The sequence below is a fragment of the Pagrus pagrus genome (genome assembly GCF_965226575.1).
Source record: "Pagrus pagrus genome assembly, chromosome: 15".
Taxonomy (NCBI): Eukaryota; Metazoa; Chordata; class Actinopteri; order Spariformes; family Sparidae; genus Pagrus; species Pagrus pagrus.
The window spans coordinates 16,702,103-16,729,160 of NC_140199.1; the positions used below are offsets into that span (position 1 = coordinate 16,702,103).

The 27,058-nt window shown below is 41.5% G+C and overlaps 1 protein-coding gene across 3 annotated transcripts in view; it reads right to left on the minus strand.

Moving 5' to 3' along the window:
• cdh23 (cadherin-related 23) overlaps positions 1 to 27,058 on the minus strand; it is a 174,082-nt gene that overhangs the window by 127,698 nt on the left and 19,326 nt on the right. For all 3 annotated transcript variants that reach the window (XM_084375965.1, XM_084375966.1, XM_084375964.1), the window contains 4 exons: positions 24,953 to 25,027; positions 1,484 to 1,626; positions 1,146 to 1,193; positions 662 to 754 (listed from right to left, as the gene is read on the minus strand). In XM_084375965.1, the coding sequence (XP_084232091.1) occupies positions 662 to 754; positions 1,146 to 1,193; positions 1,484 to 1,626; positions 24,953 to 25,027 (359 nt within the window). The remainder of the gene's footprint in view (positions 1 to 661; positions 755 to 1,145; positions 1,194 to 1,483; positions 1,627 to 24,952; positions 25,028 to 27,058) is intronic.

Below are 27,058 nucleotides of genomic sequence, written 5' to 3' on the forward strand. Positions count from 1 at the left end.
GTGTGTGTTTGCGTGTGTGGATTTCAGCCCCTTTTTGAAGTCCTCCACTCCACTCTGGCAATTACTTCTATCAAGGATTAGATGAGGGAGAGGGCAAAGAGGAGAGAGAAAGATGGAAAGAAGTGGGAGCTGAGAAGGGAGGTAGCAGATTCAGAGAGAGGACAGAGAAGTGAGAGAAACGGAGAGAGGAGAAAAGAGATTGAGGTCTCCGCTGCAGTGAGTGTTTTTCTTCCTTATAAAGGAGGCTGTGCACACTCTCTAAACATGAGCTAGAGGACAACTCCTCAAATCTTAGGAAGATCACAGGTGCAGCAAAACACAGCTATTTCCAGGGCAGCAGAGACCGAAAAGCACTATGAATAGTTGATGATCCCCATAAGTTGAATGCAGCCACCATACAGTTACTTCTGTTACAATATCCATAACATTGTGGTGAATTTCATACATGTTTTCTAACCTTCTCTTAAGTTCCAGAAGGAAACCTTTGTTGTGAGGAAACTGTTGGCATCATATATTCTCAAAAATGTTATTGAGAGAGAAGAAATAGGTGCCATTTTAAGGATTTTAATGTAGTAATTGTACTACACACATCAGAGAGTTTTTATGTTTTCCTTAACACATGTATAGAGGGGGTCATTAAATGACTTTCTGTCAGCCTTACCTCTGGGATATGGACGGTGTAAGGCTGCCCGTGGAAGATTGGCGAATTATCGTTCACGTCTCCAATCTGGATGTTGACTGTGTCTTTGACCACCTGAGGGAGGAAACACCTTGGTAAAATTGTTCCCAAGCCTCATCCACATGTTACTTGTCAGAGAACTGTAGTCACAGCAAATGTGCATCAGCCACACCAAGCCAAGATTCAGAGTGAAAGAAAACGGGACAAGTGTGTGATAGATTACCCGCGGGGAGAGTAGGATGAATGTCAGTATGTTTCAGCAACTAAACTGCGTTGAGTGAGACAGGTGTCAGAATGATTACATGTGAGAAAGAGAGAAATAAGGGTGAGAATGAGAGCGAGAGACCGAAAGGGAGACGTATTGAGAGAGAAGGTCTCTATGTGACATGTGGTCAGGCTATATCCAGTTGTCAGCGTGTGACGCAAGGTGTCATAACTATGATCACAGTGCAGATCTGTCTCTTACCTCTTGAATGTCACTCACGTAGAATTCGACCTGCATCTCTGACTTGGTCTGGTGGAGACAGAGACAGAGACATCAGCATAAACTTTGCATGGATATGTGTAGTGCGAAATAGCTGTGCAGAAAAGTACAACAAGACAGAAACACCACTCTGAACCCACAACCCTTTCTTTTTCATCCCTCACCGCTGAAGAGTATTGCACTTTGCACTGCTCTTTCATCATTTGATAATTTATATTCCATCTCCTATTTTCAAAATTGTCCTGACTGTCTTTTCTTGTCTATAGTGCATTTGCTTTGGTAATGTGTAGTCGGGATGTGTGTTTGTTTGGTGTTCGTACCTCACGGTCGAGCTGCTGTCGAAGCCACACCACACCAGTGTCTTTGTTCACAGAGAAGTACCTCATGGCCTCTTCTCCTGAAACCCCGTACATGAGGGGCTCCCCCTCGGGATCAGTTGCCTTCAGCTGGGCCACTGATGAACCTGCCAAACAGAGTCAAAGGTCACGGGGTCTAACAAGACTTTTGATTGGTTATATGATCTTGTTTTCGCTAATTTTAATCACAAATCAATTGCATTTTCTCTAGATATCCCATCATGTCTACTGAGCCACATAAAAATATATGTTATACACATAAAAAAACCTTTTCATTGTATTTCTTATCCTTATGTGTATTTATTATCTATATTTTTAATGTGTTCTACTATATTGATATAAATATACGAATACATATTTAAATAAATATTAAACTTAAAATAAATAGTGTTTCCTTTAAATTTCTCATACCCACTAAACACACTCAGTAAACAACTTGACCTGTAGGATCAGGAGAAAGATATGAACGTGTTCTTCCAAAAAGAACTAAATGTGGGATAAATAATGATAAATATGCCATTACAACACACAAACACACAGAGCACACACAAACACACTAGCATGTATAAGGGTAGAAGAGTAAAGTGTTTTTAACTGGAGCTGCGGTGGTTCACAAGCTTCATTCATCACACACATTACAACTCAGACAGGCTGGCTAATCAAACCAAGAGGTGGAGCCATCCAGCCAGCTAATCCACCATGCTGGACAGATGTGTCGAGAGGGGCGAGGCTGAGGTTAGGAGGCACCTGGAGGACAGCATGAGAGCCCTCGGCCCGGGGGGGAGGGGACAAGGCTCATTTCTATCCAGGGAACAACTACATGGTAATGGGCGGAAGGGGAAGGTATGCTGATATCAGTCAGACACAATGGACCCCAGTGGTCATGAATATGTATTATGTCCCCTTCCATTCATAGTATACAATAGTCAAACACACCGTTAACACAGCTCACATGTAGACACCCATTTACAAATACATCCAGGTAGAGATAAAGAGTAGTTCTGAGGGCCTGCATTCATCCCTAAACCTTGAGCCTTTGACAGAATCAGTGCTGTAAAAAGTACCCAAAATACATACTTGATTAAAAATAAACATTTTAAAATATTACAAGCAAAAGTCACCCATATGGATAACACTTGAGTACAAATGTTTGCCTGTTTGCCCTGCAATGCTGAGCTCATACAATGCATAAGGGCTTCGGAGGTGAAAGGTGGGCCTACGTTTCACCGCAAAAAAGAAAGAAACAAGAAGGTACTGAGTGCACGGATGGGAGAGTAAAAATGGAGATCATACACATGCAATGAATGCATGTAAACACACACACACACACACACACACACACGTAAACACACACACACCCTCCCCCCGTCCCTGCAGGTACTCGGTCAGACAATAGAGGTGAAGCCAAACTAAATCAAGCCTGTCACTTGTGCACCAAAATGCTTAACACAACGACCAATTAGGCTTCACAATCACACACCCCTCTCGTTTTATTAATACACCCCATTTTCCTATGAAAGGGTGGCAAAAATGACTAATTAATATAACGATTTATGAACCCCTCTCATTGCGTCTAATGAGATTTATGCAAATTCAGCTGCTTTCAATATGAGTTATAATTTGGTTGAAGACGGTGCAAATTAAGCATTTTACCTCATAGTCATCAATAATAACAGAATTTTTTTTCCTTCTCCTTCCAGCCCCCTCGACTGTGGAGGAATTGTCTGCTCCATGTGGGTAGACATACACTCGAGTGAAGGATAACAAATGAATGATAACAAATCATTTGAGACTAAGACTATGTATGAGAGTCACAATCTTGTGGAAGATTAACTCCCACTCTAGAAAAAAGAGGCAAACTTGGACCAACTCATTAAGCATATGGGTTAGATTCTCTGCTCAGATTAAGAGCAAGCATGGAGAGCTGGCACGTGCTGAAGTTAGAATATGTCCGTATCAACTGAATCAGTGAAGGGTTTTATATCTTTAGATTAAGATTTGCCACTGCACTTTATTTTAAAGATAAAGATTTGATACTGTAGTGGATTCTGCTCTAATTTCTCTTCATTCTCTCATATTGTGTTTTATCGCATTCATCTGCAAGCTTACAATAGGCACCATACACTGGCAAAGCAAAATGGCTGCAATTAGGCAAAGGCAAAATCATTCCTCAAGGATGAAGATATGTAACAATTTCCGTTAGTAACAACAGTTTCTCTATGTGTTTTGTTTAATGTCTACAATGTAAAGCTGTGTGTACTGGAATCTGTGATGGGATCTGCAGCAGCGCAGGCTTGGGTCAAGTTAAAAACAGTTAAGTTACGTTAAGGTTAGTCACGTTTCTTAGACTCTCTTCCAGAAGTTATAGCAACAGGTGGCTAAATGAAACACACCGTTATGCTGAGTGAAATTAGGATTTCCCTGGGTTTGGATATTGTTGAAAACACGATATTGTTAGTACACTTCAACAAAATATGTAACAAAGGTCTAGTCGTTTTAAGACATTTCAATGCAGAAATGTTACATATTATGTCTTTATGGCATTACTGGATCTTATAATTATTGATAGGATTAGGTTCTGTTAAGGTAATTTTTGTTTAATGTTTTGGGTTCAAGACTGGATTAGAATAAAAGTGAAGGCACAAATTGTTGAAGGTTTGGGTAGAACATTGCTGTAAACCTCACAAGTATAGTATAAAGAATAGTGTGTGCGCGCGTGTGTGTGTGTGTGTGTGTGTGTGTGTGTGTGTGCGTGTGCGCGCGAGTGTGTGTGTGTGTTTGTGTAGGTAGGTATCCTTCTAGTGCTTATCTGTAACACTGTGGCACCAAGCCCTTTCCCTGACAAATGATGCTATTTAGCAGCAAGTGATGCCAGTATTACTGTTATGAATGATACAGTGCACATTAACATTGCCCCTCCCCGTCTCCTCTACTCTGCAACGCTGCTCTCATGACAAGAGCGATGGGCTGGAGGACTCATCTCTCTACCTCACCTTTCTCTCTCCCATTGTCCCCTGAACCCCTCACTCTCTCTGCAAAATCAAACACCAGTTCACCAGTTTTCTCTCTGTATTCAGATAGTAAGGTCAAAACATCACAACCAAAGCAGAGCAAAACACAACAAACCAAAAGCAGCACACCTGCATATCATACTGACCTGATAGATTTAGAGATATATGTGCCCTAATACCAAAGTGAGAAAGCCGACAAGACTGGCTCTGTGATGAGCAGAAAACCAGAATGCATGCTAGTGTGTACTGGTACTGGAATGTCTTACTTCCATAGAATATGTTAAAATATTGATATTAGATATCATTTTCAACACCAAGAAAAAAACTTTGACACAACACTGAGGGATTTTTTTTAAAAGATAAATGTAACGAGACTATAACATGCCAAAAAGGTATGAGGTATTCCTGCTGTTTTCTTTGTCAACCAAAACCAATCGTGAAAGCTCTGCCCTTGCCATCGTTAATGAGCTAACACTGTGAGCCAAGTGACAAGAAGAAGACAGAACACTAATGCAGGGGAATGCGAATCACCTGTCAGTGCTTAATGTGGGCAGTCCAGGATGCGAGGCACACGGCACTGAGTTTACTCATTTGTAGTCTGTTTGAGGGGTCAAGAACACACATACGCGCACATGCACACACACACGCAATGTCTTTGCTTTTGGTTGTGGCTGCGACGAGTTCACCATAGTTGAACTCCATGCAAAGCCAAGGTGTGGCTATGTGTCGCTCCCGTATGTGAATGTTTTTGTTGCTTCTCGTGCACAGAATGGAAGTGAATGGGAGGCGAATGTTGATTTTGAGTATGTGTGACAACAGCCTTAGTGAGTGAGAGGAGGCAGGGCTATGTGGGCACTGCAGTGGTGTGAAGAGAAGAGAAAGCGAGAAAGCGCAGCACAGTCATTGATAATGCTGAAAATGAGTATAGAAACTGTTTCAAGTATTTAGAATTGATAAGTATTAAGAAATTGATATTTTGACAACACTACTACGTGCAGTTTTATTTGGTCTCTTTTTTTGTCTAGCCCATATGAATGTGAATTCAGGGTATTGCTGCCAAAAAGAGCTTTAATGCTCAGTCAATTTTTTCCTGATAAAACAATGATTGCTCTACAAATATTTCACAATGAACTGAATGTATGAATACGTTTTCAACCTTTCTACTTATGTAGATATAATAAATAATATAATAATATAATAATAAATATAAACATATATGATATCAAATATTTCACTGACAGAAGCAAGTATCAAATACATACAGTATATGGTTTTATCAATATGGCTTTACTTTGAAGCTACTTGAGGTGAAATTTCAAATATTGGAAGCCTTTAGGTTTGAATGGTAAATTGAGAGCAGAGGATGGTTGACAAAAGTGTGAAATGTGCACATGTGGACGCGTAGCAGAACAAATAAATAAGTTAATTAAAGAAAAAAAAAAAGGAGGGGGGAAAGAGTAAAGTGCAGAGGAGGTGAGACCTGTTGAACAAAGTAACAAATAGACTCCATTACCATTCTTCTCCCAAAATTACAGTCAGAATTTCTGCATGAGACAAAGCATTGTTGCTGCACTGTGGCAGGGCTCAAAAACTCACTGCCATAAAACATACAAAATGACAAGCCTCGACAGGCTGAAAGTGAGGAGGAGAGGAACAGTAGGAAGACTCGCTAAACTATACACAGCAGCAGCTGCATGCTTTACTCGGCCCAACCTTTGAGGAAAGGCAAGGGGGCCAATGGGGCGCTAAATCAGCTGCTGGAGAACATCAATCCCTGCTGGATCAATAGGAGTCGTACGTGTTAGACGGGGACTAGGCTCAGCCCTGCCCTGGGGCCTCAGGCTTGTGAAAGAAAAGGGGCTATAGGCCAAAGCCCTGTTTATTATGTTGGTGACATCTCTAGACCTCTCGTTCATCTGAGCGCTGATTCAGTGGGACAGGCACTGTCAGGTCTGCAATTTCAGGCATGCTGTGAATTATAGCTTTGAATTTTGTGGTGCACAGAGACTTAATGGGTATATGGGCAATATTCTGTACGCTCTCTACCAAAGCAGCTGCAAACAAAAAAAGAAACCACCTCAAGACGAGTGGAGAGATGACTTACTGTGGAGGACGGGACAGGGAGAATCTTGATCTTCACCTGCTTTGTATAAATACTTGATGAAGTGTCTTGAGGCAGGGTGAGTGAGCCTCAGGGTTGAAGTCATACAATCAGTAGGCTGATGAGTCAGTATGATGCCACTCATGTTACCACACTGTCTATCCACTGACAAAGAGAGCCTTCAAACACATCATCAACACCAAGTTGAAGCCACGCTGCCTCGCATCAATCAAACCCATCAAAAATTCACACAGGCAAATAGTCTCAACTGACTGACAGCATGAGCTCATTCAGTACACTGCCTGTATTTTGTTCCTACTTTATAGTGCAGCATTTGCCACTTGAATTTTTCAACATATGAGGAAAACTGAACAGTATACTGTAGAGAAAAGCTGTGTTGTAAACCTTTCACATCTGTTACATACATAAAATGTGATGATGAGACTGTGACTCTAAGCAGCAGTGTTGTGCACTTCACACCATCAGGTCCATAAGGTCTGGGATAACAGGAAGCACACAAAACCACGTCCTACTAATTAACTGTGTGCCATTATGAGAAAATTGGTCTATTTCTTACATGACACTATTACAGAAAGTGAGTGTGTCGACATTTGTTTGAATCCCCGCAGAGGTCTCTACCAAGGCTGATCAAAGTGGGGCCGGTTTAGAGTTTGATTTGACCCATCAGATGTTTCTGGAAAAACATTATCCATTCATTTGATGAACATTAAAACATCATAGAGAATCTGACCAGCGGGCAGAGTGACACTTTGTCAAGTTAGTCAATCAAGGGAACTTGGAACCATTTTGTTTCATTACAATAGGTGTTAATAGGTGATGGTGGCCCACCATCAAGGTTCAGTTTTGACTCACTGAGAGTGAATGAAGCACACTGATGCAGAAATACCACTTTAATTTTATTAAAGTTTAATTTTTTGCCCAAACTCTGGGCACTGCATTTAAAACTGCTTTAAGCATCGTTGCTATTTTAGCTAACTTCCTGTCTGTTTTGCAGTTAGCCACCCCCTCCCTTCCTCTTTATGTCAACGGTAATCGCGAGACACAGCAGCGAACAGGAGGATCCTGCTCTCTGTGCGTTAACAACTGTTTCAGTCAATCTCGCTAATGTAAAACATCTTGAGGGTAATTTACTAGTCTGATTCTATCAAGGGATTTTAGTCTTTCTTTCAGGGTCATCCTTTTAAGAGACCCCTTGGGGACACATGCATTAACTTGCACCCTCACCTCCAGTCAAAAGCGCAATAAATTAAACTTCCTTTTCTTCAGAAATAAGATGGAAATGAGTTGAAATTAACTCATCGCCGCTTTCTCTGCCCATGGTGCTGAGTGCTGCGTTAATGTCCACAGATTCAGGCTCTTTCTGGGAAGCCAGTTGTATGTGGAAATAAAATAAGCAGATCTACCTGGAATGACAATAGCGCGGTGGCCAGAAACTGGGTGCTTGGACCTCCATTTCCATACAAAGAGAGGCGTATGTGTTCAGGGGGCATCTTTAATAGCGGAAAGGAGGGTGCATTCAGATAGTTTATTTCCCTGTAGGATGAAGACAGCCACGGAGAGTGACAGTAAAGCATTTTCCCCAGGGAGGACAATTAGACAGCTAGCAATAAAAAAAGATGGAAAGAAAGAAAAAGCTCACTGATTATGTTTGCAAGCCTTTGTGCCAGAAATAAACAAACGCAACAAAATCTCAAATTTATACAATTGCTGCAGATAAGTACAATTTACATATCAAATAATGGCAGTGAGTAACAGCCGGAGTTCTTCAAAGGAGGTTAGATTTGTGCGTTGGTAAAAGCTAATTTATCTAGAAATCCTTACGTTTTAATAGCTCCTTTGAAACAGGACATTTACCAAATCTATCTCATTTACCCTTTCTCCATTTTTCACTGGCCTTCTCTCTTTTTGTGTGTTCTTGTGTGTGTGTGTGTGTTCGCAAGCATGTGTGTGTTTGTCACATCAATAACCGTGATGGGGAAGAGAGCCGAAGACAAATAGTGCCGGGAGTCTGGCTTTAAGTGACTCCTGTGTTTCAACAACACACACCATGAGAGTCCTTGGGAGGCTGTGTATTAATCCAACAGATTTATGACTAAATCTGTCACGGATGGGAGGAGAACACCCTCTGCCTTTCCTTTAGCCATTCCTGAGAGAAATACACACATCCTAAAATGTGTGTGTATATGCAGCTTTTAAGTGAACAGACTGTATGTACATGCATTTATAAAAAAGTATGAAAAACACTAATACATGTGGGCAACCACCCACACTTAGATGTGATCACATGATCATCTGGCTTTAAGTTAAACATCTTCAAGGAAACCAAAAAGAATAGCAAATTTTTGTGTTCAGTGAGATTTTGTCACTGAGTGAGAGTGTGGGTACAGGAGAGTATACTGTATGTATATATGTGTTATGTGGCTGTCTTCAATAGAACCTAGGCTGGGCTCACAGCATGACTTGAAACGCAAGGAGCTAAATGTAAACAAGAAATGGTTTATGCTTAAAATCAAAAACCTCATTGTGGTTTAACCTTGTGAAAGTAAGACCAGAGCAAAGACTGCACTCTGTAGTTTTTTGTTCTCCTAAGCTTCCAGAAAGGTGGCATCAAGGGATTTCTACAGTGAAGCATGCCATCAAAAAGTGTATTATGAATACAATTTGGCACTTGTGAAAAAAATGCAGAATAAATATTAGTTTTTACATAAAATACATCAGTACATTTGGTTATCAGAGTGTATTTGAAGTTGACTCTGCTGTCTAGATATGAATCATTCATTTGCACGGCATACAATAAGAGAGATTCAGAACTGAGGAGGACGGGGCGTATGATTGGATGTCCAGGATTGGCTTTCTAATACACCCAAATGGTGAAATGATGAAAACACTGAGTGACAAGGCTGTGACTAACCAATCACATTGCGAAAAGTCAGAGGACAGTGAAGGACATTAGTGGACAGTCATCCCACGCGTTGGTGAGGAGAGGCAGACCTGTCACTGTGCATTCACACGCAGCTCCGCTCACTCTCCGATCACACGGGAAAGCTCTTTGCTCTTGCTATTTTCTATTCCATCCCGTCGCAGTCTCGCTGTTCCCCAACTCCCTCTCTTTCGTTTTTGTCATCCTCTCGTCACGCTCCGTCCTGCTTGTGGAGGCCAGACAGAGGGACACAGGCAGTGCTGATAGGAGAGGACAGGTGGCTGTGTGCTACTGAGGCTGCTGGAGTGACGGCTGAGCCAGTCTGGCCTGTCGTTGTCACAAAAGCCTATGCCGCCCCAAACATACACGCATCCACCCCAAACTGCACCGATCCTGCCAACATGCCAAAATGTCCATCAACACAGGCACCTCGAAACGCCTGCCCAATTCTTTCCTTTTCTATTTGTCTTTATGCCTTGCTTTTTTCATCCAGTTTGCTGCTCACCTCAGTTTTTAATCCTGTTCTTATTCTGTTATTTGCCCCCTTCTTTCACCCTCCCTACACTCCCTCTCTCCTCCGCTGGCCCTCTGCTGACCTCACCGGGACTGACTATTACCTGAGAGCGAGCTAAATCATGGTCGGGTAATGGAACATGCCACCTTCACTGCGAAGCCACACACACACCCACACACACCCACACACACACACACACACACACACACACACACACCCACACTCACACACCCACACACACACACACAACCACTGAAACAAAAGCCTCTCACTTTTGGCCTTTCCCCTCTTCGCTCCCGTTTACATGTTTATCATTTGGCCCGTGTGTTACTGAAATATAAGGCTGATGTTGTTTCTGTCAGCCCTGTGGATGTAGATGGGGATGTTGGGGAATGGCAGGAACTGAGGTCAAGAATGAGGCTGTGGCAACTCAGAGTTGACCTCCAGCCCTGGCTGTCATTGGAAGAGAGATTGTGGAGTATTGCTTTAGAAAACAAAGGCTCCTTGTCTTGACAAGTATAGCTATAACAAGTAGGTGAGAGCTCGAGGAACTGCAGTGGTTTTCCTGTTTTGGACAAGAATCCATAAAGAAAAAAAGGGTGGATGTATGTATCAGCAAAGCACAGGGGGAATCTATGGGACTATATCTTCAGATTTATCTTGTATTTGACTGTTCCTCTGTTTATTGTCTAGCATTCATGTATTTTTTCACCACATCTACTTTTGTCAGACCAGCCTTTTAGCAGTTACATCAAAATACATTTAAAAGCACATATACTTTGAAAATTAATAAAATGTCGCATTGGCCGTATATACAGTAATATTAAAGTTCCCAAACAGAGAAAAGGTGTCATCCTCACTAAACACCAGAGAGGAGACACAAAGACTCAGTTTATTGGCAAAGAATTATAGCTAGTGGGACATTTTAATATACCAGTAATATACCAGCGCTTTTCCAGTCTACTGACCGCTCAAAGCACTTTACAACACTTGTCGCATTCACACACTGATGGCAGAAGCTGCCATGCAAGGTGCAAACTAGCAGGAGCAATTTGGGGTTCAGTATCTTGCTCAAGCACACTTCAACATGCAGCTGGGGGAGCCATGGATTCGAACCATCGACCTTCCAATTACTAGATGATCCGCTCTACCTCCAAAGCTACAGCCGCCCCCTTAAAGCCACTCTAATGTTGCTACTGATGTACAAACATTTACAGTGTGTTCTGTTCTGTCTATTAAGGTGTGTAAAGCCATGTCACTGGCACATATACATTGAATGCAGTCCTGATTGATGTTATTAGTTCCAGCTGTGTGTCACAAGGTCAACTGTCCACTGTGAGTATGGAAGAAATTCTAGTCTGTGAGTAAAAGTAATATAGTAATAGTAGTGCTAGCCACTACACTGTATGCTAATGAGTGAAAAACTCTTACTAGAGTTTTGCTAAGTCAACTTTTAATTAGGAGGGAATGAGAATAATTAACTTTTAACACACATTTTAGGCCGGAATAACATTTATAGATACAGAACTTATTAATGAGTTTATCAGACTTGTGTGATTTCAAATATCGAATGACGACTCAGAGATCACTAAATTCTCTTATACATTGATGAAAAGCTGCTTGATAAAGACTAGTGTCTTTTTAATGCTAGTTGAGATAAGATGCTTTCTCTTGTAAGTATTGAAAACATTGTCGATATAATCAAGTATCCACTTCAGTTCTTGTCAGCAGGTGGGAGGGTGGACTGCATTTAAGATACACTGAGTAACATAAGGTTTGGTACCTTGTCTAGGAACTAGATCTGCAGCAGAAAAATGGTTCAGATAGCAATGTAAAGATCAGGACTTCCTATTTAGGTTTTCATGTTAGCAGCTATAGACTGTGTTGAATTGGCATTTTCAGCATGCTTACAGTACAAATTGAAAAGGTCACTTTTAAAGAAATCTCACTACCTTTTAGAAATGTGTTTTCCTATTCTGTTCCATGCTTTTTAGGCAAACAAAAAAAGAAAAGAAAAAGAAAGCACTGTCTGGCTTTGATTTATTTGAATTGACAGGGAAAACCCTGTTTGATGTAGCAGCCAGTTCTCACTAGCAGATGTTGCAGCTTAAAACCAGCACACAAATGGCTCATTTAACACCACATCTCATTTCTGTGGTAACATGTAAAATCTTCACACTTGGTTACATTTTTGAAAAATTCCGCTCAGAGTTAGCATTAAAATTGACTTGCCACGTTGGCCAAGTGAGTGGCAAAGGTCAGTAGCCCAACAGCAAGATCAACTTGCCGCTGAAAAGTGGATGTAACCTAGCAACAAGCTGTCGCTGCTACTTTATTACCGATTCCCTTGAACTTGTGGCGGCATGCAGGCTTGGTAATCTCCACCGGAACATATCTGTAATGGTGTTTTCTCCACAGCCCATATGGAGGAACAGTTGTAAAATTGCATTGTGCTCCAAATGCCACAGTAGCATGTCTGATCCTGGTGTGGTCCAGCTCAGCTTAGTATATCTGACTGACTAGCCAGGCCAGGCCAGGCCAGGCCAGGCAAGGCCAGGGCCAGCTGGACTTTATCTATATGGGCAGAATTACTAGTGCATTTCTATCTTCCTCATCACTCTCTCGCTCTCTTATGTCCATCTGCTGTGAAGCCCCCTCACCCTCATCCCCCCACCCTCAGCACATATCTATTCCCAAATCTCCATGTGTGTATCGCTTACACTTTCACATCTACAGTTTCTGCCAGCTCCCCAGCTGTTTATCCTGCTTTTTTCCTTGCATCCATCCTTCTCTCCCTCTCTCCTTCACACGTTTTCCTGCTATATTCCCTGCATATCCTCCTCTCTTCCTTCCTTTCATTTCTCTTTTTCTCTCATTCCTTATCCCATCTCCTTCCCTGTCTTTTACAAGCACACCACTACGCCTGTTTCTTCTGCCGTTATCAGAAGTGATCCACATTTTTCCCATGAGAGAGACGCATAATGACAGGGAGAGAAGGAGAGACAATGAGACACAGGGGTAAAGAGAGGGAGAGAGAGAGAGAGAGAAAGACAGGACAGAGTATCATTAAGAAGAAGGGAGGAGGGGGAGGTAGGATGGTCAGTGTCCGAAATGCTCAGCTGAAAATGTGCTCAAGTTGACCAGCAGAGGACTGCAATGCAGACAAGCCAGAGTATATAGTGTGTGTGCGTGTGTGTGTGTCTTAAAGCATGTATCCAGATTGTTGCTACGCTGCTGCCTAAATTTGATGTCCGGCTGCCGCCATTACAGCTTCTTTCGTCCCGTAACACGCCACACTTGTTTTATGGATTATAAATGAACTCATTATCTGTTGCGCTCATTAGCTTCAGGTCCTAATTAGCCAAAATTAATATTGTTTCCTGACAAAGACATTGGCACTGGCAAATTGGCAATTGACCTCCTTGGTCAATCTGGAGAGAGGGACAGAGTGATGTGCAGAAGCATAAAAAACAGCAGAGGTGAGCAGGAGAGCCGGGCGATGACAGCTGCTCTGGGTGATCAGTTTTGGACTGCCCCGCTCTCCCTCCCTCTCTCACACTGTCCTGCACAAACTCTCTCTCTCTTTCCATCAAAAAGTAGCTCCTTAAGCAGACGTGCAGCGCTCATATCACTATCACCAAAGAACCGTGACAGGTTTGGGTTGGAAATGAACATTCTAGGTACAATAAAAGCACCTAGGTTTTCTGTATGTTCAGTGTGTGAGTTTGTGTGGGCGGGAGTGGAAAATGAACAGCTAGAAAAACCACAGTATCTCACACGCACAGTGGCTGACAGCAGAAAAGCCCTGGATTTGTTAGCAACTGGAACTTCTCACTGGAGACAAACTGCTGCACAAAGAAACAAATAGAAGAGAGAAAGAGACAGAGAACAAGAAAGTGTGCTGGGCAGAGAGGAGGGGCTGAGACAACAGACAAGGGTGCATTCAAAAAAAGATCCATGCTTCCAAGGAGGCCTGTTAAATGTCAAACACCTTCTCGGTTGTGAGATAAGAGAGCAGTTCAATTATACCGCACTCTCTCCCTCACACAATCCCACACGCACATAAACACATATGAATGTACACACCCTACTTCCGCTAACATGAACAGATGTAGAAGACTGGCACATACTTTACGTATCAAAAGATACTAAGTGCAAACATCAAAATGACAAGGTATGTGGAGTATCTGTGCTGAAAAGGCTGCAGTTGCATCACCTCGCAGTGAATGGCAACATGCTGAGAGCATAATGAGCTCATAACCAGGGTTAGAGAGAGTAAAGAAGTGAGCAAGATCATTCTCTACCGGGGAAGATGACGAAGAGATAGAGTCACCGGTAAACAAAAGCAAGCAGATTCTAGCCACAGACTGGTCTGTAAATGGGGGGCATGGAGTGCAGGCAGCCCACTTGTCAATTAATCCTATCTGGCACCAGCACACTGGCCTTTATGAGAACAAATGTCAGCTTTCAAGACAAGGACGCTATAACCTTTCTTCATAGAGTGCACACCAGCCTCAGACGACCAACGCTGATATTACACTGCAGGCATCTCATATAAGCTGATCCAGCATGTCATCCGAACAACAATTCAAAGCGTTTAGCAAATTTGCTTTTTGAAACTAAAACATATCAACATTGCCACAACATACCTCCCAGCACTTACAAATGCAAAGGAAAAGCAGGACATATTACGCGAGTCTGACCTGTGGTCTTACACAAATCAGAAAATGGACTGCATGTGAGACGGTAATGGCTGGCAACAACACGGCTGTACATAATGGTATGGTGATTAAAGTGCTCTAAACACAGGTTCCTTCACTTAAATTCAAAACACTATGCACGCTCCAGGAAGACATTTTTTCCTATTTCCAAATCACCTCTTGTGGACTTTGAGACCTGTAACCTTTTGATTTTAAAAGACCATTGGGAGTTTTACATGACACTTCATTATCTCCTCATTTTTTTCTCAAATTTCTTACATCTTCTCTGCAAGTGAAAAAGTGGACATTTTTGTAGGCATGAAAACACTTACTGAGGAATTGAGACCTGTGTAACATACAGTACAAGCTGCAACAATAGTAAGTGCACTTGAGTCACAGCTACATGTGTGTTCATCTCCAAAGGTGCAGAGAGAAACAGAAAAAACAAGAGATACATTCACACTGACAGACACAAAAACCACGCACACACACATACACACACATAAGCATTTCCCCTCCTCACTCCTACAGCTTCCCTGCAATGGAGCAGGGAGAGGTGGTCGCTGATGTGAAACATCAATTTCCAGGTTAGCTGCTCTGCGTGGCTCAGGCAGGTATCAGCCGTGACCCACCTGGGCCAGATAAGCAGCTGCAAGAAGCTGATCTGCCACCCAGCAATGCACCTCTCACTACTGGAGAATGGAGTAATGCGTGCGTGCGTACACACACACACACACACACACACACACACACACACACACACACACACACACACACACACACACACACACACACACACACACACACACACACACACACACACACACACACACACGTAAACAAATATTCAAACCTGAAACAATGAATTAAACGTGAGAGGAGAATGAAAAAAAAATAAAAATAAAATCAGTAATACAAAACTGGCCACATCACATTTCCAGTAAATAAATGCTGCTGTGTTTGAAAATCACCACTTTCTCCAAATGAGGGGGAAACTATGCATCCCTGCATTAACGTACACATACACAATGCATGAGCACTGCTCAGGCAGAGAGTTCACCTTCTTGATACTTTGATCACACTTGCTGGGACTGCTGGGATTAAACTGGGTTCAAACCTGAGGCATTCCAGATAGGAGTCCTACACACAAATACACACATACACGCACGCGCGCACACAAACGTGTAAACAAACTGAACTCTGTGATGATGCTGATAATTTGGGGAAACGAAAAAAAGTTTAGCTAGAATCGCCATTACAAATATTGTGGTGTTCTCTTTGATGATTCTGCATGTCTGATCCCACACACACACACACACACACACACACACACACACACACACACACACACACACACACACACACACACACACACACACACACACACACACATACATACAAAACCAAAGCAATTATGGTTAAGTGTCTTTCCCAGTGACAGAGGACGGTGTGTTGAAATGCTACACACTGAGATAGTGTGTGAGAGCCCAACATCGGCTGGCTAGGTAATCTAACCACTGCCACCATCACAGTGACGCCTGTCAGCTCAGTGCCGGGTGCCTTGGCAGTGAAGCTCAACCTGGTGTCGCACCACATTCCCACAGACAATTTCAATTAACTTTTACAAGCAAGAGAAATATCACACACACAGCCTGCAGCTATTCTCCGTATTCTCACTCTGTCTGGTCATAACACAGGAAAAATGGAATAGAAAAGGAAACACCACAGAAGAAGAATGTCTTTTTAAAAGAGACGGGCAGAGTGTGAAACGTCCAAGATAGTGTCTCAGAAGAGATACTAAACAAGTCTTACATAAGATGTCAGATCATGCAGCTGAAACAAGACACATGGTGAAAGCTGATTGTTCACCTCCTCGTGGTATTGATTTATAGAAGGAACTGCGATGACTACAAACACCCAAAAAAACTACTACAGTATAAACGTTAAACAGACTGTATCAGTCAGTCAAATGTATGGATCTGAGGTCATGTGAGGTGGGAGTGCTCTGCTGTTTGCTGACTCACCTGTAATTCACACCAAGGTGACACATCAGAGGCATTTAAGAACTACTTGAGTGTCCATTTGTGTAACCAATGCCAAATCTGATCTCTGTCAGGGCTCTCACGTTTCTGCTCCTGAGGTGCTGAAAGGACAGCAGCCAGCCAAACTTTCTTCATAAACCCACTGTCACAAATTATCTATCTTAAGTCATTAAGTTTCCTTTTACGTTTTAAGTTTTATTTTTCCTTAAGAGGGTAAACTACAGAACTTTGACACGGGAGTAGATAAAATACAAATCAAGTTGTTTAAATGTCAGTTACAAAAGATTCAATGTCATTTTCCTGTTAGCAGATAAGTAACCTGACTTGTTCTGCCTATTTTATTTTATTTTATTTTGAACAGTTCTGAAACAGCTGTATTGGAGATATGCACCATCTTCTTATATCACTGATGAAATTATATATAATTTAAGACTGCCTATGGACCTTTTTTTTTTTTTTTTTCACTAAATGTTTCCCAAAGTGCTGGCAAAAAAGCAAGACTGAAAGTTAGATCGCTAGAAAAGAAAAACAAGATCAGGGAGAATGAGGAAATTCAAATTATGCATGAGTATGAGCAGGATGCTTAGTATTCGAGAAAACTCAGAGGCAATGTTGCAATGAGAAGCCAGAGTGTTGTGAGTGTTTGCATGGGCCATAATAACACTAACACATCACGTGCTGCGTAAGTGCAGACAATATAGTGCAGCACAGCGTCATGATGGATGGTGTGTTTGCAGACACCGCTGAACCGTGGACCCCATTATTTCCTGGGGGAGGAAGGGGGGAGCAAGGCACCGCTGGGGAGAGATAAGGGATGATTGACTAAACCAAAACAGAGGTCCCTCATGGATGGCAGTGTGCTGGCATTATTGGGAAGCCATTGTGGGAGTCAATGTAACAGCTCAATGACAGCAGAAAGCTGTCATAGGAAGTAAGGAGATCAAGTGTGTCCCCTTCCTAAACTGAGGTAGGGGAAGAATTTTAGGAGAAAAACTTCCAGTCATTAAGAATATCTCCCGGAGATGTAGGGACTCATCTCTTGCTGAGATCAGGTGGTTCATACTTCACTTCTGCAGCTGGTGGATCAGATTATAAAGACACACAGGAACTAACAGACACAGTCAGTCTCACTCTCATGCACACAGCACAGCCAGCGTCTCAAACTCACCAACAGTGACAGATACAACAGAAGTTAACAGAGATGCAGGAAGGACACACACATCGCATTCCAAATTGGCTAAATGAGTGCTGAACGCAGGAGCACAAACAGACCTGAGCACTGCCCTGCTCACAGCCAGACAGTAACAAATATATAGTGCATGTATCCTGCAAGCAGACACAGCCCTGGATACCAACCAACATCTCTAAAACACAAAATCAACTCTCAGAACTGCCCCCCTCTTCCTCCCCTGACAATATCCTGATTACCCTTTCATTTCACCACTGCTCATTGTTCTTTATTTCTCTTTTTATGCTTCTGTTTCTGCTCAGGATTATCTGGTCTGTAGAGGCAAAGACATGCAAAATATTCTTGGATGTCTTCTAGTCTTCTAGGAAACAATCTGCCAGCCTGATGAGGTAATTTCAGATATTTAAAATGTCAAAAAAATAAATTAAGCGTTCACACTTATTCAGAAGGTTTTAGACTATGTTTCCTGATGAAGAAAACATAAAACATTTACAGAGACACTTCTCCTCCCCCACTACACAAAACAGGTTTGTTTTTCTTGTGTTTACAAGTCAAAAACTGGATCCTTTGTTGCCTTTTGGATATATTGTTTGTCGCAGTTGACCAACCACTTCTGAGCACTACTTTACTTTGAAGTCTTTTTTCAATGCAAATTAAACATATTAAAGTTTTTCTACCACAAAATGATATTATCTTGTCCCATTTGATATTTTCATTTCCTGTGGAGCAATACCAAAACGTAAAGCCCATATGATGCCCATTTTTATTACAATATAAACATCGATATAACTGTGGTTTGTTTGAGAGTTACGTTGGTAAAGTGTAAAACTGACAAAATGAGAAAAAGAGCACTTAACAACCACAAAGAGTTTTCAAGAGTATTAAGGCATGTATAATACTAAATCTATGTGTTGAGAGGAGCAGGTGTTATGTTAATAGACTTAAATATTTATGTTTAATTTCTGTTCCAACATTGTGTTTTATTAATTATGTTCTTTGTTGCTTTTCCAACAATAGCACATGCCATCTATTTCCTAACCCTGCCCACGTATAAACCATTGCATGTAAATGTTACAAATGTTGTTGGTGTGTACAACAGGACGATTAGCAATAATGTCAAAGAGTTTGAATGGATTCATGCTAAATCGGTCATGTCAAGGAACTTAAATAAGTTCATGGTTGGTATGATGTACATGCACTACTGCCCACAACTAAACTGGTGTGGTGGACTAGATAGTTATGCATTGTGGGGTACATTTAGCTCTGACCACTGCTCCAAAACAGTGTTTGGGTAAGTTGTTTCTACACTAATTCATTCAGGGTTGGTTTACTGTATATGGATGTTGTTTAACAGACTGTTCATACTCACACAGTCGCGCACACACACACACACACCCCCCCCCGGAAACATACAAGTCTGGTCTGTTGGTCACCACTGGAACAAATCGCTTGCATACTTACGTACCTGGTAGCATGTGAACTTGAGACAGCGAGTTTGGTTACTGAGACTGATGTTTAGTCTGAGCGCTGTCATAATGAATTTCTAATCTAGATACAAATTTAATTAACATACCTAATGTCAGTACACATTTGCATGGGTGGTATTTTCAATAAAGAATTTGTGTTTCCATAATAGACATCTTGTCAGGAGTTCCACATAGGCTAAAATGTGTCAGAGCTAAAGGAGATGGTGCAGTGGGGCAAAAACATATTGATGTTAGTTGGGAGAGACAAATGGAAAGAGGGGTTTTTATCTGAAATGTGTCACAGGGCTCATTGATGTAACAGCCCTGAGCTAAAGACAGAGCAAGAGTATGTGCATGCTTGGCTCTCCTTCACACTACTGTGCAAATCAGCTGATCGGTCAGTGATGTGTATCAGTAGAGTCAGTCAGGTAAGGAGGCCGTTCTCTCCAACCAGGTAATGGTCTGGCCAATCATTTGATCAGCAGCAGAAAACTTAGAGCACTTATCTCCAGCTAACTGTCACTGACGGGGAGTCAAATATGGATTTCACAACACTAAACACAAAAACCCTCTTGAGCAGGGGAAAAAAGCCTTTGTCTCCAAGCAGCACATATTCTTCCTGTAGTCCTTAACATAAAAATAAAATACATTGATGTCTGCTTCTAAAATGTTTTTCATTGGTGTAGGAATGGAAATAGAACAGTTGATGGCACAATGCATACGATATGTTGTTGTCTATTAAATTATTAAAGGAATCTGAGACCCTGAACCATGAAATTTCAACCAGAACTTAAAGCAGAGAGCAAATGCAGCACTTAAACTCAGATTTGCAAAGTCACACTTACACATTTATTTTTAATCCATAATGCAATCACATATTCAGTAAAGGAAAACTTCTTGAATATGATCAGGGCTTTCAGATGCTCAATGAAGCTTCTTCATCAGGTCCAATCAAGATAAAGGAGCATTCACATGACAATATCATCAATCTACAATAGTTAGCACTAGTTACAAACGCTGCTTTGTTTATGACTGCAGCTAACATAATCAATATACTGAATCAGACAGCTGCGAAAGAGAGAAAGAGAGACAGTGTCCGCAGGACAGAGTTTTGACAAGCCATAGTTAATGTAGATTGAGCTGGGCAGCTGACAGTGGGGAATTGGCTGGGGAGAAAGTACACAGACATTATCAACACGTTTCGGGGAAGGCTTTAATAAGTTGTTCCTTGAGGCTACTTCCCGCGCCTTAATTATTATTGAATTAGGAATGCCACGGAGCTAATTAAAAGTGCAAGGTATTTACTGTGGCAGTAGAAGAATGTGAGAGAGCAGAGGAGAGCGAGTGGAAAAGAAAAGGTGTCCTAAAACTGCAGCTAAGATACTACATTTTTGATGCACAGGACCATAAAAACATAAACATAAAAAATGGCTGAAAACTTTGGCTGAGTCTTGGCTCTGGAGCAATGTTTCCCTCCTGGCATTGTAAGAGAAGAGAAAATATATAACCAAGGAAATATGCGGTAAGAAAAGTCTATTCGGCTGAAATAAGAGCTGGTATACTGCCACCTCGCACTGAAACTGGTAAGTGTGATGTTTTGGAGTATAAGGGCTATAATATTGTTTCTTATAGTCTTTTTCTATTGGAAATTTCATGCTCTTTTGTTAAATGACAAAGGATACAAGGACGCTGATGGATATGAACGACTCACAATGACTGAAATGGTTGTTAGAGAAAGAGAGAGAGAGACCTTCAATTTACTTCATTCACTCATGTAATGAATAGCTCCAAAAGCTTCCCTCCTGTTGTACTCTCTGCCCTCTGAGGCTTCTTACTTCCTCAGTAAAAATAATTGAATTTGAATGTATACAATAACTCATCCCATCTAACTGAACACGTGTTTTAATAATGTTAGCCTAAGCGGAATTTGAAGCCTTATGCTCAACTGGCATAAACTACAAGATGTGCACAAGCCATCCCAGCAGAGTGTGGAAGTTTCTTATTTTGAACAAATGTTGTGTTCTTTCCACAAGTTAATTACTCAGTAGAGAGCTTAATCTGCCGAATCAGGGCAAAGTGGATTAGGAGATGAGAGCGTTTAATCAAAGCGTTCTCTCGGTCTAATTACACATCCCATTTCCTGACACAACGCACACTGTTATCTGCCACTGCATTTAAACATCAGCTCCTCTGTTTAGCTGCCACCCCATCCCAAAGAGTGAATGATCCCAATGCCTGGATGTGACAAAAATTCTTGAAATGTGGACAGATGCATGCACACTCACACTAAATGCACACAGAGAACACACCGGCGTGCAGAGAATAGATGATTTTGTTCTAAACACTGTGAAATATTCCTCTCGTCAATATTTAAATAGAACATCTGATGCATCATATCACTGCAGTGTACAGCAAACCATTAATGCAGCCTAATCACGCATCACAGGCATCATTCATACCAGTGGGGACCAAAGATTCCTCTTGGGTTCAGTCTCAGCCATGAATCTACATTAAAGACAATTAAAACTGTACTGGACTCAGAGTTAAAGGACAGTATATATATATATATATATCAGTGTGGGGTCATCTCCCATTGTGTTACACCTGTATTTATAGCTCGCATCTCTGCATCCTCCTTCAAACACCTTGTGCTGGTTCCTGGACCAAACCCCTTGCTGGTGAGAGGGGGAGAGGAGCGGGTGTAGTCTCAGATCAAATATCTATGGTTTTTAGATGTGTTCCTTCATCTCTCTGATAAATAATCATGTGCTCCTGCCTGCCATACGGAGCTCTAGTCACTGATCTGCTGCCTAGGCGAGGCCAGATAGAGTTGGGAGCGTGTGCACATGCATGCAGACATGGTTTAACTGAAAAAGTCTGCTTTGCTAATCTCACAGTATCAATGGTGCTACTGTGCAGTCAATACACAAACTGCTCCAATGAACCCCAAGTTGTTATATCATCACCAAGACTACAGCCTGACAACCTCCACGGTAACTGAAAGCGACCAATCACGTGGCTGTGGAAACCTGATCACCAGGTTCAAGTTATGCAGTTTGGCTTCAGTCAGACAGGTGCTCATTTGTGTTCATCACATCTGTGGTAAAATGATGGCCTAATGAAGTATAGAGAAATGTATGAAGGTTTGAATATGATTAAACCGCCTCCATTGTGCCCTGAAAGTCCAATTTAACAATTCTTTATTCTTCGCACAATCTTTCCACTGAACCTTGAGATGAGAAAATATGTATTTTCAATCTACCCTTTATTCAAATCAAGAGTAAGAGCGATGTCAGCATTGAAATTGCTGCCGGGCTACTCTATTAAGCTGGTGGGCTGGATGATAACTAATCTTGACTGTGTGTGAGGAAACATGTGGGTGTTTGTGGTGAAATGGTTCTTATGCTGTTCTCCACTATGTCACAAACTTTACTTACAAACCACACACACACACACACACACTTCTATCCTTGTGATGACCCTAATTGACGTAATGTATGTCTCAAGCTGGAGGTGCAACACCTATGGAGATTGCGAGTTCATTGCCAGGGGTCACCAGATGGTTATGGAGAAAAAAAATAATACAACATATTTTGGACTGGGAAATAGTTTGTTCATTACATCACCTGTACAATTGATAGATAGCCAGATCTTATTGAGTGTTTTTGTGAGAGTCCCAGTGTGCCTGGACATGAATTATGATTGGACAGGCAAAAAAATCCTTTTTTTTATTTGGCACTTTCTGGATGCCTTAAGTTTAAAGTCCCAGTGCTTGGGGAGGTGGTTAGGCCTCAGACATCAACCTCATTTTCTGGGGGGGAACCACACACATAAAGCATTCCCTAGCCCGTTACTCTAATCTTAATCATCACAAATAAATGTCTAACCTAAACTTATTTCTTCCTTCAAACAGCTATTTGAAATTGTGAGGACCAGCCTAAATGTCTTCACTATCAAAAATGTCTTTACTCTGTTGCTTAAAAACTTGCTCTGGTACTCACAATGTAGCAAATACAACACACAAACATGCACACATGCACACACACACACACACACACTTGACTCAGTAGCTTGTGTGTTCATGTGTTTATGAATTGGAGTGCCTCTTCGACGAGGACATCTGCTGAGCTAATAAACAATAATCTTGACAAATTGTCACTGTCCGATCACTCAGCCCACCCTCATAATCACACCGCTGAAGAAGCCATCATAGGCCGAGCCAGAGACATGACTGACAGCTCTCTGGACCAGTGGAAGCCGCTGCTGGACCGGAGCCCAGCTGCCTGAGGAGAGGACACAATGATTCATGGCCAGAGGGCAACCTGGGCAGAGTGGTTAGGGAAATTAGCAATGCCACCCACCAACACATCCATGCCCTTCACTGGTTGGGACACAAGCAGAGAAAGAAGAGATGGCCTTCTGCCAAAAACTGCTTAGTACTGTTGGACAAAGATGCCACACTGGGCAAGCATGAGGGTAATGTTGTTTGGGGTCATGGTGATGATGATTTACTGTAGGCTCTGTGGGATACTGTAACCTTCCCTGGCTGCAGTGCAAAACACGTAACTAAGATAATGATGGAGATGCTGAAGTCGAAGTGACTGAAATAGTGATGATGATGGAGGCCCAGTGATGTATTTGAACTTTCATGACCCCAAGAAAAAATATGAGAAAGGAAAAAAAAATCCAGGTTGACAGTGCCGGTGACTCGTAGCCACTAACATAAAGCAACTCTGAGGGTGTAGACATGGATAAGCCAACACTCCATGACTCAGATTGGGAGTGTTGACAGACTGGCAGAGTGTAAAGGTCATGTGATAAAAAAAAAAAAAAAAACTTCTAGAAAATCAATCCAATATAAAGGATTTTAATTCTAAGCCACTGACACCCTCAAAGAAGATGAAAAGCCAGACATCTCCAAATTGCCCTGTCAATCACTGCAACCAACAAAAATGACAAAAAATAAATAAGGAGGGGGAATTATAGATCCTGGAGGAATTGGACTCAGCCATGTGTTGTGGCATTCATACCGTAACCCCGACACACAACATAAAAGCAAGCTTATGATAACATGGATATATGAAATCTGGACAATCCCTTTCATCCACACATGAACAACAGGATGCAAAATATCCAAAGCATCCCAGCTTTCTTCTGTTGCAGTTATATATTACAGAGAATCACTCAAACAACCAAGCTCTGGAGTTTCCTTCTCATCACACAAACAGACACACCACACACATACGAAAACAAACACATGTCCTGATAGAGGACATCCATTGCCATCACTGTCAGTGTCTTTTATCACGGCTCTCTTTACTTGTTGTTTTCTCTTTCTCAGTTTTATATCCAAGACATACAGAGGACACACCATTTCTATGCAGTAAACAAGTTGGCAAAGCAATGCACAAAGACACCTTTACAGTGATACATCAGAAAACAACATGCAGGCACTCCACAGAGACTCACCGACGGGCATATCTTCATAGATGAGAAGGTAGGTGGAGAAGAAGTAGTTCAGGAAGCGAGGTGGCTGGTTGGAGCCTGTGATAACGAGAGGAGGAAGAATGGTCATTTAAATTTCACCCAAAACCATCTATTGAGGTAAGTGTTTGAGTTCATCCGATGCCAGTACAAACATTAGAGAGTACAAAAATCTATATTTTGGCCGATATACACATATTTTTCAAAATTATCCCTCATATGTGGCTATCAAACACTTGTGACAAAGACATGTAACAGAGGCTGGAGATTTAACAGTTTAACAATTAGCTATATTGTCTAAAGTGAAAGAACTTCATCTAAATTAAAACAATTTGAACTATCCTTAGCATCTTTTTCTGCACTGTAATCTCTAAAACCAAAGTTTTCATATGGACGCATATATGACAACTTAATTACAGTTACTGATATATCTGTGATAGGCCTATATCAGCCAACCTATATATTAGTCAGGCTTTGATTATGTTGCTCAAGTGATTAACAGCTAATATTATATGAATAATCACCATCTTGTCAATTTCAGTACACTATAGTGTGACAGATCACTTATTACTAGCCTACTTACTTCTTAGAGTACTACTAGCCTGAAAACTTATATAAATATGCTTTATATATATATATATATATATATATATATATATATATATAATGTATAAATGTTGCTCCTCGTGTCTGGCAGGTCGTTGACACCTTTTTGGTGCATTTAACATCACCGTTTGTAAAGAGATCTTCAAGAAGGGGCAAAAACACCACTAAAATGAGCACTTGAACTGAAACATCAAATTGGTGCAGCTGATGCCAGTACAGACACCCTTGTTCCACTGTTTAATTCAAAGGCTGTTTTCACACCGTTTTCCAAACAAAGCATGGCCCCTCCCTCCAAAATGTGGACTGTGGCAAATATAGAGTGTGTGAGAATGTATAAGTGGCTGTGGCAAATATATTCAGTGTATGACACTGTGTGAGTACTGGAGCAGATGCATTCCGTGGAAGACAGAGTATGACATCTGGAAACGTGTGCTGACATTTAGAGGTGACCACAGCTGCTTTTGTGTAAAAGAAACAGAAAGGTGCCAGTCACGTGTTTTCACAGGAAAACATATCAACACTTATGTAATGACAGAGATTCATAAAGAGAAACGTCACCTGTTACTTTCAGTCCTTCAACCTAGAATGTACTTCACAAATGTCGCTATTTGTAGCTCTGACCAAGAGATCCTATTCGGCTAGACAAGTCTTGCTCGGAGTAGCTAATATAAACTGAGTAAACTTTATTTTTTAAGAATACCTATCTTGGTACATGTTCCCAGCTCGGTGCCATTGATCTTTTGGCAGCACAGGCAATCCTTTAATTCTGCTATTCTCAGATGTGCAAGCTGGTGTGTACATAGTGCAGCCTGTGTACCTCTGAATGTAATACAGGCATTGTAATGTAAAATGGGTCAATGGCTCCGTCTTTGTCTTAGGAAACTGACTAAATCTTAGGTTAAGAAGCATCTGAATGTTCTGTTCTAAAAATCCTATATAAAATCCGTCCTAACTTTCTCTTTAATCTGCTGGATTAGAAGCCTTAGTGTCAAATGTAAAACTGGACCAAGTGGGAGGAACTGTTGACAAAAGTATCAAGAAGCAGACAGCCAAGATGGAGCTGGTTTGTGGTGCTTAAAGCAGGAAAAAAAGCATTTAAGAAATCGAAACAGCAGTATCTTTGGAGCGGCAGTAGCACAGTATGCAGGGACAGGGTTTGGGGACCAGACCAGTCTGTACGGAGTGTGGTAGCTGGGGAAGTGTCAGTTGCTCTCCATACAATAATGCATGTGTATAGGTCCTGTTTATGCAGTTCTCCACCACTCACTAAATGTGTGGAAATTTCTCGATTATAAGATGCATTGCGATGCGGACGTGGATGACACAGAGCATAATCGAGAATCTGCAGCTTATGTTGACTGTTGATTGTCCGGCCTCAGTTGGACAATAAAGTTATGTCGCAATTTTGCTCCCACGCGTTGAATTGTGGTCGGACATTAGGCTAACATTACCTATGTAGGAGGGAGGCAGAGATCATCTGTGAGT